The 17,238-nt window shown below is 36.9% G+C and overlaps 1 protein-coding gene across 1 annotated transcript in view; it reads right to left on the bottom strand.

The window, feature by feature from the left end:
* Positions 1 to 17,238, bottom strand: part of cyfip2 (cytoplasmic FMR1 interacting protein 2) — a 42,675-nt gene extending 25,437 nt beyond the window's left edge. The window contains exons 1-2 of the mRNA XM_083560192.1: positions 16,879 to 17,238; positions 2,226 to 2,375 (exon numbers count right to left, since the gene is read on the bottom strand). Of these exons, the coding sequence (XP_083416318.1) occupies positions 2,226 to 2,342 (117 nt within the window). The 5' untranslated portion in view covers positions 2,343 to 2,375; positions 16,879 to 17,238. The remainder of the gene's footprint in view (positions 1 to 2,225; positions 2,376 to 16,878) is intronic.

The raw sequence follows: 17,238 nt of genomic DNA, 5'->3' as shown, positions 1-17,238 counted from the left end.
ACACAAACATATATCTCATCCAAGCAGGAAATGTTAGATTGGTGCAAATCTTCAAGACGTGGCATATGGAAGCATTTATGATGCTGCTAATCTGTGGAATAAAACATTACAGTGTGGAATTAAACAAATACAATTTTAATGTTGAATATCATTAAACTTCTGCCTCCTATATGTGCTATCCTGGGGGTAGATTCTACAAGATATTTGATCTACTGTGCAGGAAAACTGTAATATACAGAAATGACTACATTACTAAAACCTGAACAGCTGCAAAGACTTGCTGCATGCAGACATTTTCACCTGATCCCCAAAGATGTTCAATAGAGGTTAGATCTAGTGATTGTGCAGCTGAACAAAGCTGCATTTTCAGGGTGTTCCGGATCTTAAAGCCTAGGCCATCTTTGTGGAGAGCAACAATTCTAATTCTCAAATCCTCAGAGAGTTCTCTGCCATGAGGTGCCATGTTGAACATCCAGTGGTCAGTATGAGAGAATTGTACTCAAAGCACCACATTTTAACTGCTCTAATACAAGATACATTAATATGTATGGTCCTGTCAAGCAGACAAAAACATAAACATGATGAATAGGACATGTGGCTTTGAATGGTTAGATGACATACAGCTGTTATCACTTAGGGTGTACTCATTTTTGTTGCCAGCTATTACACAACAATGGCTGTATGTTCAGTTGTTTTTAAAGGACAGTAAATCTATATTGCTATACAAGCTGTACATTGACTACTCTAATATATCCAAGTTTCATTTATATAGTATTGTCTCCTGTGAAGATATACAGTATATACATAAACACACCCAGTTTGACACTCAGTACACACTTTCACAACACACACTACATAGTGTAGTGATCCTTCCTTCAACATGAAAAAGAAACCTGAAATCATCCTACCAGGCCAATAGAGACACACCCTTTTTTTTTTTTTTTTACCTCACTGACAGGTGAGGTGTGTGCAAATTCTCCAGTGTTGTATTTGTATATGATTTGCCTGGCTGTGCTGTCTGTTTGCTTGCATGATCCACAAGCTGTTTTGATTCACAAAATTGCTGATTATTAATTATCTTTTTCCTTGTGCTATTAAAGAATTAATTGTGAGTGGATATTTAGGTTAATGAAGATTTTCTTCTTCTTTCTGCTTCTCCCGTTCACCACAGCGGATCATCCGTCTCCATACTACTCTGTCCTCTACGTCTGCCTCTTTCAAACCAACGATCTGCATGTCATCCTTTAACACATCCATAAACCTCCTCCTTGACCTTCCTCTTTCCCTCCTTCCTGGGGGCTCCATCCTCAGCATTCTTCTACCGATGTACCCCAATGTCCCTCCTCTGCACATGTCCAAACCATCTCAATCGCTCCTCCCTCACCTTGTCTCCAAAACGTCCTACATGTGCTGTCCCTCTAATAAACTCTTTTCTAATCCTGTCCATCCTCGTCACTCCCAATGAAAATCTCAACATTTGCAACTGCTACCTCCAGCTCCACCTCCTGTCTTTTACTAAATGCCACTGTCTCTAATCCATACAACATCGCAGGTCTCACCACAGTCCTATAAACTTTCCCTTTCACTCTTGCAGATACTCTTCTATCGCAAATCACACATTTGCTATCACTCTTCTCCACCCTGCCTGCACTCTTTTCTTCACTTTTCTAACACACTCTCTATTACTTTGCACTTTTGACCCCAGGTACCTGAACTCCTCCACCTTCTCCACCTCTTCTCCCTGCAACCGCACCACTCCACTGCCCTCCCTGTCGTAAGCTTTCTCTAAATCCACAAACACACTCCTTCTGACATTCTCTATACTTCTCCAGCAACATTCTCTTTACCTCTGCATGAAATTATACTGCTGCCCACAGATCAGGACAACGATGATACAAGTGATAATAAAAAAAGATCACATAAGTTAGCTATCAATCAGTAAGGTCACCCGATTTGGTTATTTAAATTCTGACCTAAAATACTGAGATACCTGGTTTATACCTCAAATCATAGTCAGGTGACATACTGTTTATCGAAATACAATTTATGTTCAAGTGGAAAATGTATCTAATAAATTGCAGACTGTACTTTAAATTGCTGATACTAGTGTATAGCATCAATGTTTACTGAAACTGTAAAAATGTAATTGTTGATCAACCTCAATATCTCATATTATTTCTGCATGGAAGCGATCTGGTGTGCAGTCAGCCCTAAAGCAGGTATACCTGGTACATGATAGAGGAGGGTGGCGGCTCGATGCATGGCTGCTGATCGGGGAGTGGCAGCTCCTCAAGCAGGTCCACGTTGGACAGCGCATCCTCCAAAGTTACATGGGTCGTCATGGCTGCTCTCGTTCACTCACAAAGCAGCTCAGCCTGAAAACACAGAGGGACATTTGTTTTACTTAAAGAAGTCCTTCTTACAAACTTTTATTATATTTGGGACATGACCTAATTAGAAGATGATCTAATAAGATGGAAATACATTTGTGCACAAACTGTAGCCTAGTTAACATGCCTAATACAGTAAAAAAAAAAAAAAAATTTAGTAAGTACATAGACTTCACAACTGCATTTGGTTTGATTGTATTAATATTTTTTATTATTAAAGGCGCCAAGAACTAAAGGTGCATAAGCAATCGATTGTTATACCTTTTCTGCTTCTTTTGGATAGGGTGTCTATGGCATTGGCACAAAACTATAAAGCACAGGAGCGGATGCAAGTGCAGATAAAAGTTCTTTAATTCACAGGGCATACAAATCCAAATCATAAGGCAGAGATTGTGGTCAACTCACAGGCCTAATACAGGCAATGTGCACACAGAACAGGTTGCTAAAAACAAAACCTCGCATGAGCCAAATTTGGCATAGGTCATCTTCCGAGAAAGATGATGTTACTTCTAACACTTTACATGTAATGGGCAACAAATCTGACAGCAAATTCGCAAAATAGTAAGTGTTGATGGATATGTTTTTTTTTCTTCTACATATTTTACCAATAAAGCACTAGAAAATGCGAAAAACCGGATGTGACTGTGTATCACAGCAAAGCATTTAGGTACTATCACTAAAACATCATAATTGTCTTTAGGACAACACCCTGAATGTGTGTAAGCTTGTGGTTAAATGCACTAACCACTATTATTTATTTTTCACTCATGATCACAGGTCAATGTAGCAATAAACAACACCGCAGCACATAGCAGTAGCATTATTTGTTCATCTAGACCTTTTTCTCCTACATTTACAGTTACACCACTGTCCAGGGTCAAATCCATTGCTCTGCATGCTAGTGACTGGTTAGGCAATAATTCTGTGACTGTCTGGCTCTGGGTGCTTGGCCATGATACGTTTGTACAAATGGGGCACTATATACAATAATAAGCTCTTGAAAAAGACTTCCATATATGCAATGAGACAAAAAAAGCACTACTATATGCCAAAAATCTGCTTAGAAAAATCAAAGAAAGGTTTGTTTAATCTCATTATATCAATCATAGCCTGCACAATATCTCGACACTCATCTAACAGTGTAAATAAGATGTTAATAGAAAATTAGATAATAAATATGCAGATAACCCACCAAATAAATAAATACATACAGTAGAACTACAAGAGAAACAGTGTAATCATTAGGGTCATCATTAAAAGGATAGCTCATATATTATACTAGACATTTCCATGTTTGTTGTATTGCCCATTGTTCTGTTTTACAGTGCAGATGCTTAATGTTTGAATAGTGACTGGACACAAGCAGTAACAGTCGCACAACAATATTCTGTGTGAAGTGTGTGTGAAACGGACATTTTACTTTTCTATAAATGTTTTGTCTGCTTCTGAGAACAAATATGGAGTATTAAGGAGAAGTTTACATTTATAAATATGTGAAAGAGTGCACTGTTAACCACATAGCGTGTGTGTGTGTGTGTGTGTGTGTGTGTGTGTGTGTGTGTGTGTGCGTGTGCGTGCGTGCGTGTGTGCGTGCGTGCACTAATTTTATACTTTGAGTCCAATTGATATTAGTTTATACTAAAAGGAAGTTCACAGGCCTTCGAAAGCCTTAGACTCTCGACTCTCGACTTACACTTAGACTCTTAAAATTGTCAAAGCTAACATCTAAATTAAGATCATAACCCTCCAGTATCCAGTAACTTTAAGCCTTAATCATCATACATTCACCATGAAACATACTGCGTTGGAATGTATTTGTCTTGATTTTCAAGCTGGTAGATTTGTGTCTGATGACTGAGATCGGACAAGCGGAGCAAAATGAGAAACCGTCTGACAAACATGGAGAAAGCAAATGGTTAAAACCTAAAAGACAAATACAAAGTGAAGCGCAGTTTGTAAATAATGAGAAAGCCTTGCGAAGAACACAAGGGAAAAAGAAGTGTTCATGAATAAAATTTTAGGGTAAACAGGAAGCATATTCAGATGAGTAAAAGCACAGTGAAGTCTGAAATTAACTGGGCTCAAGACAGAGAGAAGTGACTTGTAGATTGGTGGTGAAGTCGAATGTGTGACCTGAATGTTGCATCATTCTTTATTTGTTGAGTCAATCAAACTACGTAATGACTGGTTTTATAATGTGCTGGCTTGTCTGTATACCTACTTACTCATAGGCTCTTTGTGTTTATATTCAGCATTTAGAAAGGTGAAGCACTCAATTACTGTGATTATGTTAAGTATTAAGGTTACTGTATTTTCTGGACTATAAGCCGCTACTTTTTCCCCACGCTTAAACAAGGAAGCGGCTAATTTATGGATTTTTCCTGGGTTTTCCCGGTTTCACAAGCTTCAAGCCAAAAAACTGAGCCCCATAACATTAGACCAATGAAATTGCCGAACGGGTTCAGGTGAACCAATAAAACTTTTTATATTAAATTAGATGCGCTCCCACTGAATCAGGCTGCAGCACATCATAAATATGGATGAGGTTCCTCTGACGTTTGACCTGCCGCTCACTCGGACTGTCAACAGGAAATGCGAATCATTCGTCACGCCGATGGTGATTTTTAAACGCACGACGATGCCAAAAGATAAACTCTCGAGAGAAATTGTTGTGAAAGGAAGGAGGAAGACAGTAAACAATGACTTTCTTGGTAGGCTACTGTTTAGATACAAGCCGTGTAACAGACACTGTCTTTCGTTAAAGCCTGTGTAAAGTTCATTAGTTTCAGTGTAGACACCTGCGTCTTATTTATGTTCAAAATAAAAATCTTTGTAAAACTCAGTGGGTGTGGCTTATAATTGGGTGTGCTTAATAGTCCGGAAATTACGGTAAGTATTTTAAAGCATGAAAAATTATATAGACAGATATTTTACTCTTAAATAATGTACTATATAAACAATATCCTTTCTGTTCCTTTTAATCAAAATAATCAAATTATCGAGTGCAATTAGATGACAATATTCAATAATAATAATTAAAACAGTTTTTTAACTAAGTTACGCAAGTAAAAAAGGATTGCTGAAAGCCCTGTACAAAAACATTTCGGTACAAATACTTGTACCGTTACATCCCTACTATATAACATCCCTACGATATAGTACCTTCTGGCCATTAGACTCAATAGGTGTCCCACAAGTTATGTGCATGTTATGAAACATGTACATCATATTTATGCACAAATTACACTATTCAAAGCTGTATTTTGTTGACAGTGTGTGACAATCTATGCATGTGGTTTTCACCTCAACCATTTTTGATATTTACTCAAAAGGAAAAAATGATAAAAGTCATATTCCACAGTCACCAGAAACTGTCCATTCGGTCACAGTAAAATAACGTCACGTCTTCTGTGTATAGCCTGCATCTTGGGGGGAAAAGAATATTCCTGTTCCGATCATTTTGATCAGTTTATAACAGGCCTAGACACTTTAAAACGGCATAAGGAAATATACAAATTATAAAAGTGAATCTTTAACATGCCACCTGTTTCACATGAAAGCTGATTTTCACTTTTGCTAAGGGACTAAGTGCAACTGATCAATGCTGCCACATGGGTAACGTTATCTCTTGACATCTACGTCGACATAACGTTATCTCTTCTGCAAAATGAAATGACCCGTGTAAACACAACTGAACTGAGATGCTATTTCAGACAAGACAATGACATGCTTATTTAGAATACTGGAAAAAGGAAGTAAGGGAGGGGAACTTATGACATACAAAAGTGACCAATTGTTTTAGAAAAAAAAAAAAAAAAAGTGTTGACGTGTTCTTTCACAAATCTCTGTAAGCAGAATATGAGCAATATATATTAAACTTGTCTTGATTCTACTTCTCTATATCTGGTTACCATTTTATTATTTTTATGTAGAACACAGTACAAGTTATTTTTCTTATACAGCAACAAAGAGGGTTAAAAATCTTGCTCAAGGGTGCAACAGTGCTACATTGGCAGTCTATTAACTTGAACCCCCAACCTTCGGATCAGTAACCCAAAGCCTTAACCATTGACACAGTAAAAAATGACTCAGTGTAATGATTCATATGTTCTAAATAAAATGTATCTAATAAAATATCTAATACTAAACATCAAATACTCTCTATATCTTTTTATTTTTTTACTTTTCAGATCATATATATACCTCACAGTTGAGAAAAATGTGTGCGGTTTATCTGACCACTTCCACGTTGCAGCTGTATACTTAAACCAAATAAAAGGTTTCAATTCTTTATTTTGTTCGGAGATTAAGCTTAAGGTAAGTAATCGAATGACTCGTCCTACCAGGCCAAAGTGTTATGGTAACACAGTAAGTCAAGGCAGACATCATGTGACTCACTGCTTCTGTAAGCCTGCAGCAGGTTTAATTTACAAAACTAATACAGAGAACAATAAGACTGAGGAGTGATTGTGGCATCTTTTCTTCACTGTACTCTATTCAAAGGCCTCATGGACATTATCCGCACCACACTAAAGGGCTGAATTAAACCACCTTGAGGTGTCAATTCTGGCATCTTCAGCATGATTTTAGCTTCAGTCAGCTGTGAAAATTTCTCACTCAGAGAATTATATACAATGGCTATCATTTGCACCTATTTCAAAGTGTATTCAGGTGTATTGGACTAAACTATTTCCAGAAACATGATTAAAATAAAGTATAAAAACATACAAGGCATAGTTGAGGATGAGCTGAACATTGTTAAGTCAAGTTTATTTCTATAGCGCTTTTCACAACGGACATTATCTCAAAGCATCTTAACAGAAGAGTTAAGGTGAACGATGTGTATTTATCTGTGATGAGCAGCCATGGCGACTGTGGCAAGGAAAGTTATGAGATAAATGTTATGAGAAAGAAACCTTGATCTTGATCTTGGTCTTATTTGCTGGATCATACGGTTGCCATGCTCCAGCAAATGACGGCAACTCAAAGACTGCACACGTACTTAAAACAAGCCCAGAATATTTGCCTATATAAAGAAGTAGATACAAATTAATCTAATGTGTCAGAAAATCAAGTTCCCAGGTGTGTACATTTCTGAATCACACTGTATAGCTCCAATTGGATGTTATAAACATGACCTGGCAACCCTGCTTGTGAAATACTAATAGGAAATCAACTATTTGTTGTTAACCAGAACTGAATTGGATTTTTACTGCATTTCTGTACACTTTAATCCTTTCATATACTGAGCCACTGCTTCTCGTTAATCTTAAAGATGAGCTTGATCCTTGTCCACACTTTTCTTAGGATTTCTGAAAAGGACGATGATAAAATACTAGTTAACAGACCTCAATTTTTCCTTCCAAACATCCATAATTCCAGTCCAGCTTTATAACAGGTTATGAAATAACCAAAATAAATCAAATAAACTATAAAGTATAATTTAATGGCTATTATTTAATAAATTAAAGTATTTCACAATTTGGCAGAGAGATCACTGATATGAAACATTGTGAACATGATTACTCAGGCACATTAGACAGAATTCATATTAAAAATTGCAACAAAGCCTCCAATTTGAGTTGCACAACCCAGTACATGGGTTGATGATGGTACCAACCCCAGATAGAATAGGAGAGTTATGTCGGGAAACAAAACCAAATATGCAGATCTCTGATCCACTGTAACCACCCCTAAAACAACAGTGATATAGTATGTAGTTTCAAATTTAAGTTTAACAGTAAAATATTTATATTAATATAGATTTGGTGTGAAAACACTCTTTTCTCAAAAATCGCAGATTTTTTTTGACGTTTAAACAGCTGCACAAAGATGATTAAAAATGTTTAACTTTGCTGAATTTTTATTTGAACTGCTTTTCAGCTTTACAGGATTTTATTTTCAAATAACGGAATGTACATCATGTACATGTACATCAACCTTGCAAATTGTGCCGTTATAGTTTGAGCAAACAACTAGATTTAATTAAAAATCATATACAATGCAAATGGTACCTACACACCTCTCCTATAAGCTTTGCTGTAGTTTCTGCATATGCATATTGATCAATATTATTATTCATAATAATAATAATAATAATAATGATGATAGGGGTTATTATTATTATTATTATTATTATTATTATTAATAATAATATTGATCAATATGCATATGCAGAAACTACAGCAAAGCTATAATAATATATGATGATAGGGTTTGGGGGAGTGGTGGCTCCAGCGGTTGAGGCGCTGGGTTGCCGATCGGAGGGTCTGGGGTTCAAGCCCCGGTATCGCCGAGCTGCCACTCTTGGGCCCTTGAGCAAGGCCCTTAACCCTCTATGCTCCGGGGGTCCCTTACGAGGGAAATATCGAGGTCCGTGACGTCGGAGTGACGTGGGGCCGCCTTCCTGTGGAATCACCACCTGCAGGAGGGACCGTAAGGGACGGTGCTGTGAGGATTGGGCAGCAGTCGAAGGCGGGGGCCTGCTTAGACTGCTGCCCCCGCGACCCGAATTACGGATAAGTGGGAGAAAATGAATGAATGAATGAATGAATGATAGGGGTTCAATGTATATCAATATACATAACAGCAACATGCATGAAGGATTTCATAGCATAACTGATTTATTTATCTAGTATATTTCTAATACATATTATTTGTCTTTCAAATATACTTTAAATAAATTGCAATAATTTAATAAAATGGAAAAAAAAAACCATGAAAAATCGAGTTGTACAAGAGTTTGGATTAGCTATTAACAGCACAAGCTAACTGTTTCACCTACAAACACTCTCCAGAGACACCACTGATCTTTCTGATCCACTTATTCAGAAGTTGTATATAACAGGATATGCTAAATAATAGAGTTATGCAGTACATGGTACAGTGGTACCTCGACATACGAGTTTAATTCGTTCTGTAACCTTGCTCGTATGTCAAATTGCTCGTATTTCAAAGCCAATTTCCCCATTGAAATGAATTGAAATGCCATTAATCCGTTCCAGCCCCCAAAGAGTGGAAGAGGCGATAAGCCGAGGCGGAGGGAAAACTCGTTTTTTTTACTAATTACTCCTGCACACTACGTATCCCTAAACTTTAAAAATGTTTTGCTTATCTTCATTTTCGTCACAATCTTCACTTTCTGGCCTCGATTCGCCATCTAGCAGCGGCGTCTCAAGCTGGTATCTCAAGTTTTTGCTCGCGTATCAAAGCAAAAAATCAACCGAGTGACCGCTCCTTTCTCAAAAAACTCGTATGTTAGGGCACTCGTATGTCGAGGTACCACTGTACTACGTAGGAACCAAAGATGTGAAATAGAGGAACATGAAATCCAAGTATGCCATACAACTAGTGTGAGAAATCATAGAGCCTAGTGTTCAGATCTGATTTACTGAGTTCAACTTAATCTGGCTAAAGGAAATCTTAATAACCATGCTAAACTATTGTGCATCTCTTTTTAAGATAGTGTGAAAGCAAATTAAAACCAAATTCTCCAGCGGCTATAAAATCCAAATGAGCTTTTTGTACAACGGTATTACCAATTCAATTACAAATAACAAAGACCATTTTTATAGATATTCTAATTTTATAAAAATAATACAGTTTATAGTTCTCAAATAGCTTTCATTAAATAAAATGCATCTATCTCTCTACAGTATATTAATCAAGCCCTTTAACACACTCACTTCATGACTTCATGACCTGTTTACATGTCATGACCTTTATAAGCATGTCATAAGAGGATAGACTGAGCTGGCCCAAATTAGAAGTGTAAATAAACCAAAAGTGCATGCTTGTGAAAGACAGTGTCAGTTAAATGTGTTGTGTCATGAGCATTCAGAGAAGGTGGAGTTTCCTGATGCATGCACAAAGCCACTCATCTGAAAGAATGCTTTTTCATATCGTGAATGCAAGGTTCAGCTAAAATGTACGAAAATTGTGCCATAAAAATGTGTAAAAATAAAAAAACGTTTATAACAAATAAAAGCGTAATTTTACTTCTATAATAAGCTCATTCTCTACATTCTCTAAAATGCTTAACTGTTGAAGGTGAATAAAAAGTACGTAATATATTAATTGGTTTAATGTGTAGATGCTTTAAAAAAAGATCGGCAAAATATCCCCTACAGGATAAGCTCTATGCAGTTACATATGATCAGATATTACAGACGGAGAAACTGGGTGTGATGACACTAAGACCAGTGTCAGCTGACTAATGCTTCTTTGCCTTTTTGAGAGTTTACAGTTGCCAATATCCTTTGTCCGAAAACTGTCCTTCTACTGTGTAATAGATATTCAAATCAAAAGCAGCTAATTTCTTGAAAAGTAAGTGGGAACAAAATCTGCCCACTGAACCTGGCCAATGACCTATATACACTATATTTCCAAAAGTATTGGGTCACCTGGTCCAGTATGGTATGTGAGTTTTGAGCATTGCATTCCACATTTTGTCCCAATTTGCTCTTATAATTCGTTCATACTCATCCCAAAGGTGTTTAGATCAGAGCTCCATAGGAGGCCACATCTTCCTTTTCAAAGCATGTAAACCATATCTTTAAGGAGCTCCCTTAGTGCACAGGAGCATTGCCATGCTGGCACAATTTTGGGTTTCCAAGTTCAAATGAATGCAAAATTTTATTATAGTGCATTTAAAGACATCCTGTACAATTGAGTGCCTCCAGTTTTGTGGTAATAGTTTGGAAAAGAACCACATATAGCAGGATAGGGCAGGTGACCCAATACTTAAAAAAAATAAAAAAATTATTATATATATATATATATATATATATATATATATAGTGGAGCCCACTTATCTCGACCTCGGTTAACGTTTTTGAAGTGGAACCGCCAAATTCTCACTTTGTCTAAGCATTTTTTATCGGTTATGTCGACTTTTTTATGTCGCCGAACCCTGATATCTCGAGCACAAGGGGGGAAAAATTTGCCATTTAACGTCAGTTATGTCGATCAGCACTGTGCAGCCGCAGAAGAACTTGCGAAAGTGGCGTAAAAATCAAACCTTACAGCTGCTACAGGTGTTGTATTGTATACTGGTGAATCTCTGCTGTTAGTTAGTGCACATATGCCTTTTGTTGTTAAATGTTATGCGATGAACGGGAGGCGAAAGCGAATGTGGGATGAGCAGCAAAAGCATAGAATGAACACCGGCAGGATCGGGGGGGGAATCCGCGATGCGCTTTGGAAAGAAAAGAGCAGCCGGTGAGAGAGTGCCGGTGGAAAGACATTAACGGACAGTGAGAGTGTGAAAGTTTAAATAGGAGCTGGTGATGATGCTAAACGAGCACCATATGTGCGCGATTGAAGCCGGGAGCTTCAGAGAAAGCGGCCGAGAAAACACCTGACACGCTGAAGGGGGCTGAAGGGGGCGTGGCAGGTGGATTCCTGACAGATAAACATGTACTGTATGTATTTTTATAGCATGCCTTCATCAAACAAATCGTGGCAACGCTGTTGTGTAAAAAACCACTTCAAAAACACGTGCATGCACATTCTCATTTATTAACGCACATCATGTACATAAAGAAATTTCAAGCACGTTAATATATTGCCGCCATATTGCTTTTTGTTTATCTCGATCATCGGTTATCTCGATGCTTTTTGCCACCCCCCTAGGACATCGACATAATATAATATGTATATATATATATATATATATATATATATATATATATATATATATATATATATATATATATATATATATATATATATAGTGTGAAATCTCTTTGAATGAGAAGGTGTGTCCAAACTTTTGGTCTGTACTGTATATATATATATATATATATATATATATATATATATATATATATATATATATATATATATATATATATATATATATATATATTTATATATACACAGAGTGAGTAGGCACAGTGACTGCACTAACTCTAGTTTCTTTTTTATACCTCAGGCATTGTTGTGTATGTTTTCAAGTTTAGTAAGAGGCAGAGACTAATCAAACTTGGTTTCCGCCACTCAGAATTTTACTATAAATATATACACACACACACAGACACACATTGGTTCCGTTCTAAGACCCCCGCGAGTTCCGAAAATCTGAATTATCAGGGGTTGACTGTATATATACAGCTGTAGGTTCTTGCCTGGGAAAGTGGGCAGATTTTGATCCTACTCAGTATTTATACATCAGTGGTATTCAATATGGGGCCTGCAGACACCTGGTAGGCCGCATGGAGTCAGTGAGTCACCTCTTAAACAAACTTTATAATTGTGAGTCCTTAATTTTATTAAATTTATTATCTCCATTAATAAAATAAGGAAAAGAATCATGTCAACATGATACAGCATTAATACAGCATGTGTCCCAATATGATTTTCCATGAGAGATCATGATTTATTCTCTTGAATAGAATACAACTAGAAAATATAGGAAAATGTGTATTAAGTAATAAAATACAGAAAAAAACAGCCCATATAGGCTAAAGTGGCAAATATTCATTGTGACTGCTAATATTTCGCGTGAAAATGACTGCTCTGAAATACGTCTATAACACCAGGTTTGTGTGAGACATGCTTGAGTATTACATACGCATGCTTTATGAATGCAATTCACTGGAAGTTTTCTGATTTCTATTCAAAATGCCTAAAGATCACGGAATTTCACAAATCACAAACATAAAATCATACTTGTGCATCAGCAAGTCCATTATCAAAGGGAAATCAGCAAACAAACTGGACACTCAGGATGTGATATTTAAGCTGTTGTGAAGATGTGATGAATCAGGAGAGGTTAAGGACAAAAAAAGGAGTGTAAGGCGAAGAAAACTTTTCAAAATCTGACGTTTTTCAGAGTTTCTACTTTAAAAGACCAGAAGTCTGGAATTGCCTTGACTTAGCATCTAGCAGATTTTTTAGGATGCCAAGTTAACCATCCTACACTCTGAAGAAGCTTGATCAGAAAAAAAGCTTTGTGGAAAGGTAGCAGCCAAGAAAGGGAACAGGTTAGAAAGGCTAAGATGCTAATGTTTACAAAGATTGGAATGAAAATAAGCGGAAAACAGTATTATGGAGTGACGAATCCAAATTGGAACTTCTGGGTCCAATCATCAACAATATGTCAAAAAAAACAGTTTGAGAGAGATAGAAGTATGAGTGCTTATTGCCTTCAGTGAAACATGGTAGTTGTCTGTTCTAGTTTAAGGCTGCCTTTCTACCAGTGGTGCTGGCAATGTTGTCCAAATTGATGGGATTATGAATGCTGAAAAGTACAGACAGGTTTTAACTCATTATGCAATTCCTTTAGAAAAACACTTGATTGGGAATGGTTTAATTTTTCAGTATGATAATGATCTTAAGCACAGTGATAATGCAGTAAATTCATATTTGAAGAGAAAAACAGATGATAAAACTTCGACAGTTATAGACTGGCCTCCACAGAGTCTAAACCTTTGCTAAAATAACAAAGCTGGTTTTAGCCTTAGCCTTTTGCACAGTACTGTGTATATACTGTATATTTATACATACATACACAGTACTGTGTACAGTATATACTATTTATTTATACATATATACAGCATCAGTCAAAAGTTTGGACACAGTGGTTTTCTTCACAGATGTTTTCTTTAATAATGTACATTGTATAACATTGTACATCAATACATCCAAACCGTGCATCCAAACCGTGCATCCAAACCGTGAAACAACTATGTAAGGAAAATTATGTAGTAAATAAAAACATGTTAAATAAACCATAATATGTTTTATATTTTCGATTCTTACAAGTTGCCACATTTTTCTTTGATGACAGCTTTGCACACTCTTGGCATTCTGTCGGTCTCCTCATGAGGTAGTCACCTGGAATGGTTTTCCAACATTATTGAGGAGATCTGAGAGGTGTTTAGTGCATGTTGGCATCTTTTCCTTCACCCTTTGTCTAACTTATTCCAAACCATCTCAACTGGATTTAGATTGGGTGATTATGGTGGCCTGGTCATCTGATGCAGCGCTCAATCACTCTCCTTCTTGAACAAATACCTTTTGTATGATTTGGGGTCATTGTCCTCTTCGAATAATTATAGTGCAAACGAGATGGGATAGCATGTCACTGCCATGCTGTGCAAAGTCTTGTGGTAGCCATGTTTCCTCAATTGTTACTAAATCACCAACAGCGTTACCAGCAAAGCACCCCCACACCATCATGAGAACCTGTTTCTTCATGTGTTTGGTGGTTTTGGAGACTGCACTTTGGGATACATTTAAAGTTCCTGAGATTTTTTGGATTGACTGACCTTTATTTAAAGTCTACTGACACTTTACACAGCCTATACTGATTGATATTATGTAGGCTTAATAAAACCAGAGTACTGCTGACAGTAATATACAAATTTGTTCTCCAGTATGGCACCCTCTGAACATTAGATGACAAGGGTAGCCATTTTTAACAGACACTCTATGCACTCAACTATGGAATGTTTTTCTCATTGTACCTCACTGTTAATGTAATTTAGATGGCTGCGGTAAACTTAGGAGCTCCGGCGGCATGTGCACTCTAAAGCAAGCAAGCTGTAGACCAGACGGGCATCAAACACACACTAAAATCAGAAAGCAAAAGGAGTTTAGATTTCACACATGAACTGCTTGTCATGAAAAGCGAATTATTAAGCTGGTGATACTGGATTTCTTTCTTCAAAACTGACAAACGCGCTCAATATTAAATAATATTAAACATATAAATTGTAAACCCATTGAACTCACAAAACGCCACAACCTAATCCATTGACACTAATTTTTGATCCATGCACATGACACAAGTGCCTCCCTTAATATCCTGCGTCTTTCATGCTGCTATTGTTTTAAGTTTTTTGGTTTAGTTTGATGTCCTATTGTTGGACTTCAACTGTACCATTTTGTCTTTGTTCTTAGGGAGATATTCATCAGATTGCAGAATCCTGCTTCCTCAGTCCACAACTGCTAGTGATATGTATCTGTAAAACTTGATATCAGAACAATTTACACTTGATATGTTTCTGTATGCATTTATTTTAGTAAACTCAGAGTGCTTTTCGTTCATAAAAAGGCGGAAATAATAATAATATATTTATACTAATATATATATATTTAATAATATATTTATGCTAATTTAGACAACAGGTATGGCTACTGTCTGTGTCAACAAATATCCCCTCAACAAATATTCATTTACATTTTTTGACCAAAGTATCAATTTCATTTCTATACCAATACTAGGTAGTATTGACCAAAGTATCAGCTGTTTTTTAATATAGTATCAATTACTTTGTAGGTACAGTAGTATTGACTAATGTGGTACTTTGTTCTGGTTTCGAAAGGAAAATTCTTTTATTACTTGCTAAAGGTAAGAGACTGGAATGTATTGAATTGAATGAATTTCAATCATTTCCAGACTGTAGATCCAAAAAGAGAACAACTGTGGATGGAAGGATGCAACTGATATGAGACAGATATTGAAGAAATTCCCAGGAATCTCTCAAGGAACAACATACAGTCAAAGATGTCTAACTACCTGCCTTTTCATATTGCTTGGTTACAGTGTGGTCAAACAGACGATAACCAGTTACTAACTAACATCATTTCTTTCTCATCAGCTTGAGAAGGGCCTCTGTCCTATGGGTTCTCAATATATAGTATTAAATAATAAACTTACTAATATGCAAATATTATTATATTCTTTCACATTATATTGCTATTTTATATAAACCACTGTCAGCCATTACCAAACTGCTATTTACTAGATCACACAGAACATGAACCAGGAACTTAAAAATACGTCTAATAACAAGGAACATGCTCCAGAAATGCTAAATAATTCCCAATGTTAATTATCTATATATAAAACTTCATATTTTATATTTTATCCTGCAGGACCGTCAATCCGTCAATCAATATCTGAATGACGCCTAAATGCTGAATATAAGCTAGCAGCTCTTAGCATCCGTATAGCAACCTATTCACACTGACAACCACAATGTTTGACATAAGACATTTAAACAACCGTTATTAGATTTTTTTTTTTTTAAGGCAGAAGATATGGGGGGAAAACAAATAAAAAACAAATACAAATAAATCGACACTGGTATAAGGAGATGTGTTTGAGAAGCAGGGCTCGAACGCCAGTCCTTCCCTCACCCCACCCATGAAGGGGGGAAGGATGCTTTCAGTATTAAACACCGGGCCACTCCAATTGATGCTCTATTTCCTAACTCAATGTTATAATCTCGTGCTTTTTCAAATAACACGAATTAATAAACTAGCTGGTTTATCGAAACCATCGGTAATGATCACAGTCTTAACGGCTGATTTTTCAGGCAGGGAAGCAGCTGAGTGACGTTATGGAGAGCAGCGTTACACCACCACTAGCAGGTTGCTGCCATCATCGCTGTCTTGTTCCAGATCCCACATCCCTGCCTCATCTTCTGGCAAAAATAAATAAATACACAAAACGCTGCCATAAATCAGATCATCATACCTGCAAATCGCATGTCCGCACAATACACGATCGGACGGATGAGCGCAGTGTGTTGTGGATTAAAAGACGACGCGCTTCGTTCTGTATCCGACAACTGATGCTCTCGGCTCGGTGGCTGTCCGCTAATCCGCTCCACACAAAGAGCAGAAAATGGCTGCAAGTGCATTTCCTTAAAGCGACAACGGCCCTTTTTCAGCGGCTCCCTTTTTCCTGCTTTGCGATCGGATCTTGTCCGTCTCTCAGCATGTGTGTGCTCCGGTGTGAGAGTTGGGGCAAAAAAACACTAATACAAAAGTAACCTGAAATCGGGTTTAAAGTTTCCCTACTACTTAGATATGCATTTGTAGGACGACCTTCTTG

Source organism: Silurus aristotelis (assembly GCF_946808225.1).
Source record: "Silurus aristotelis genome assembly, chromosome: 14".
Lineage (NCBI taxonomy): Eukaryota > Metazoa > Chordata > Actinopteri > Siluriformes > Siluridae > Silurus > Silurus aristotelis.
This window is presented reverse-complemented; position numbering and strand designations above follow the sequence as displayed.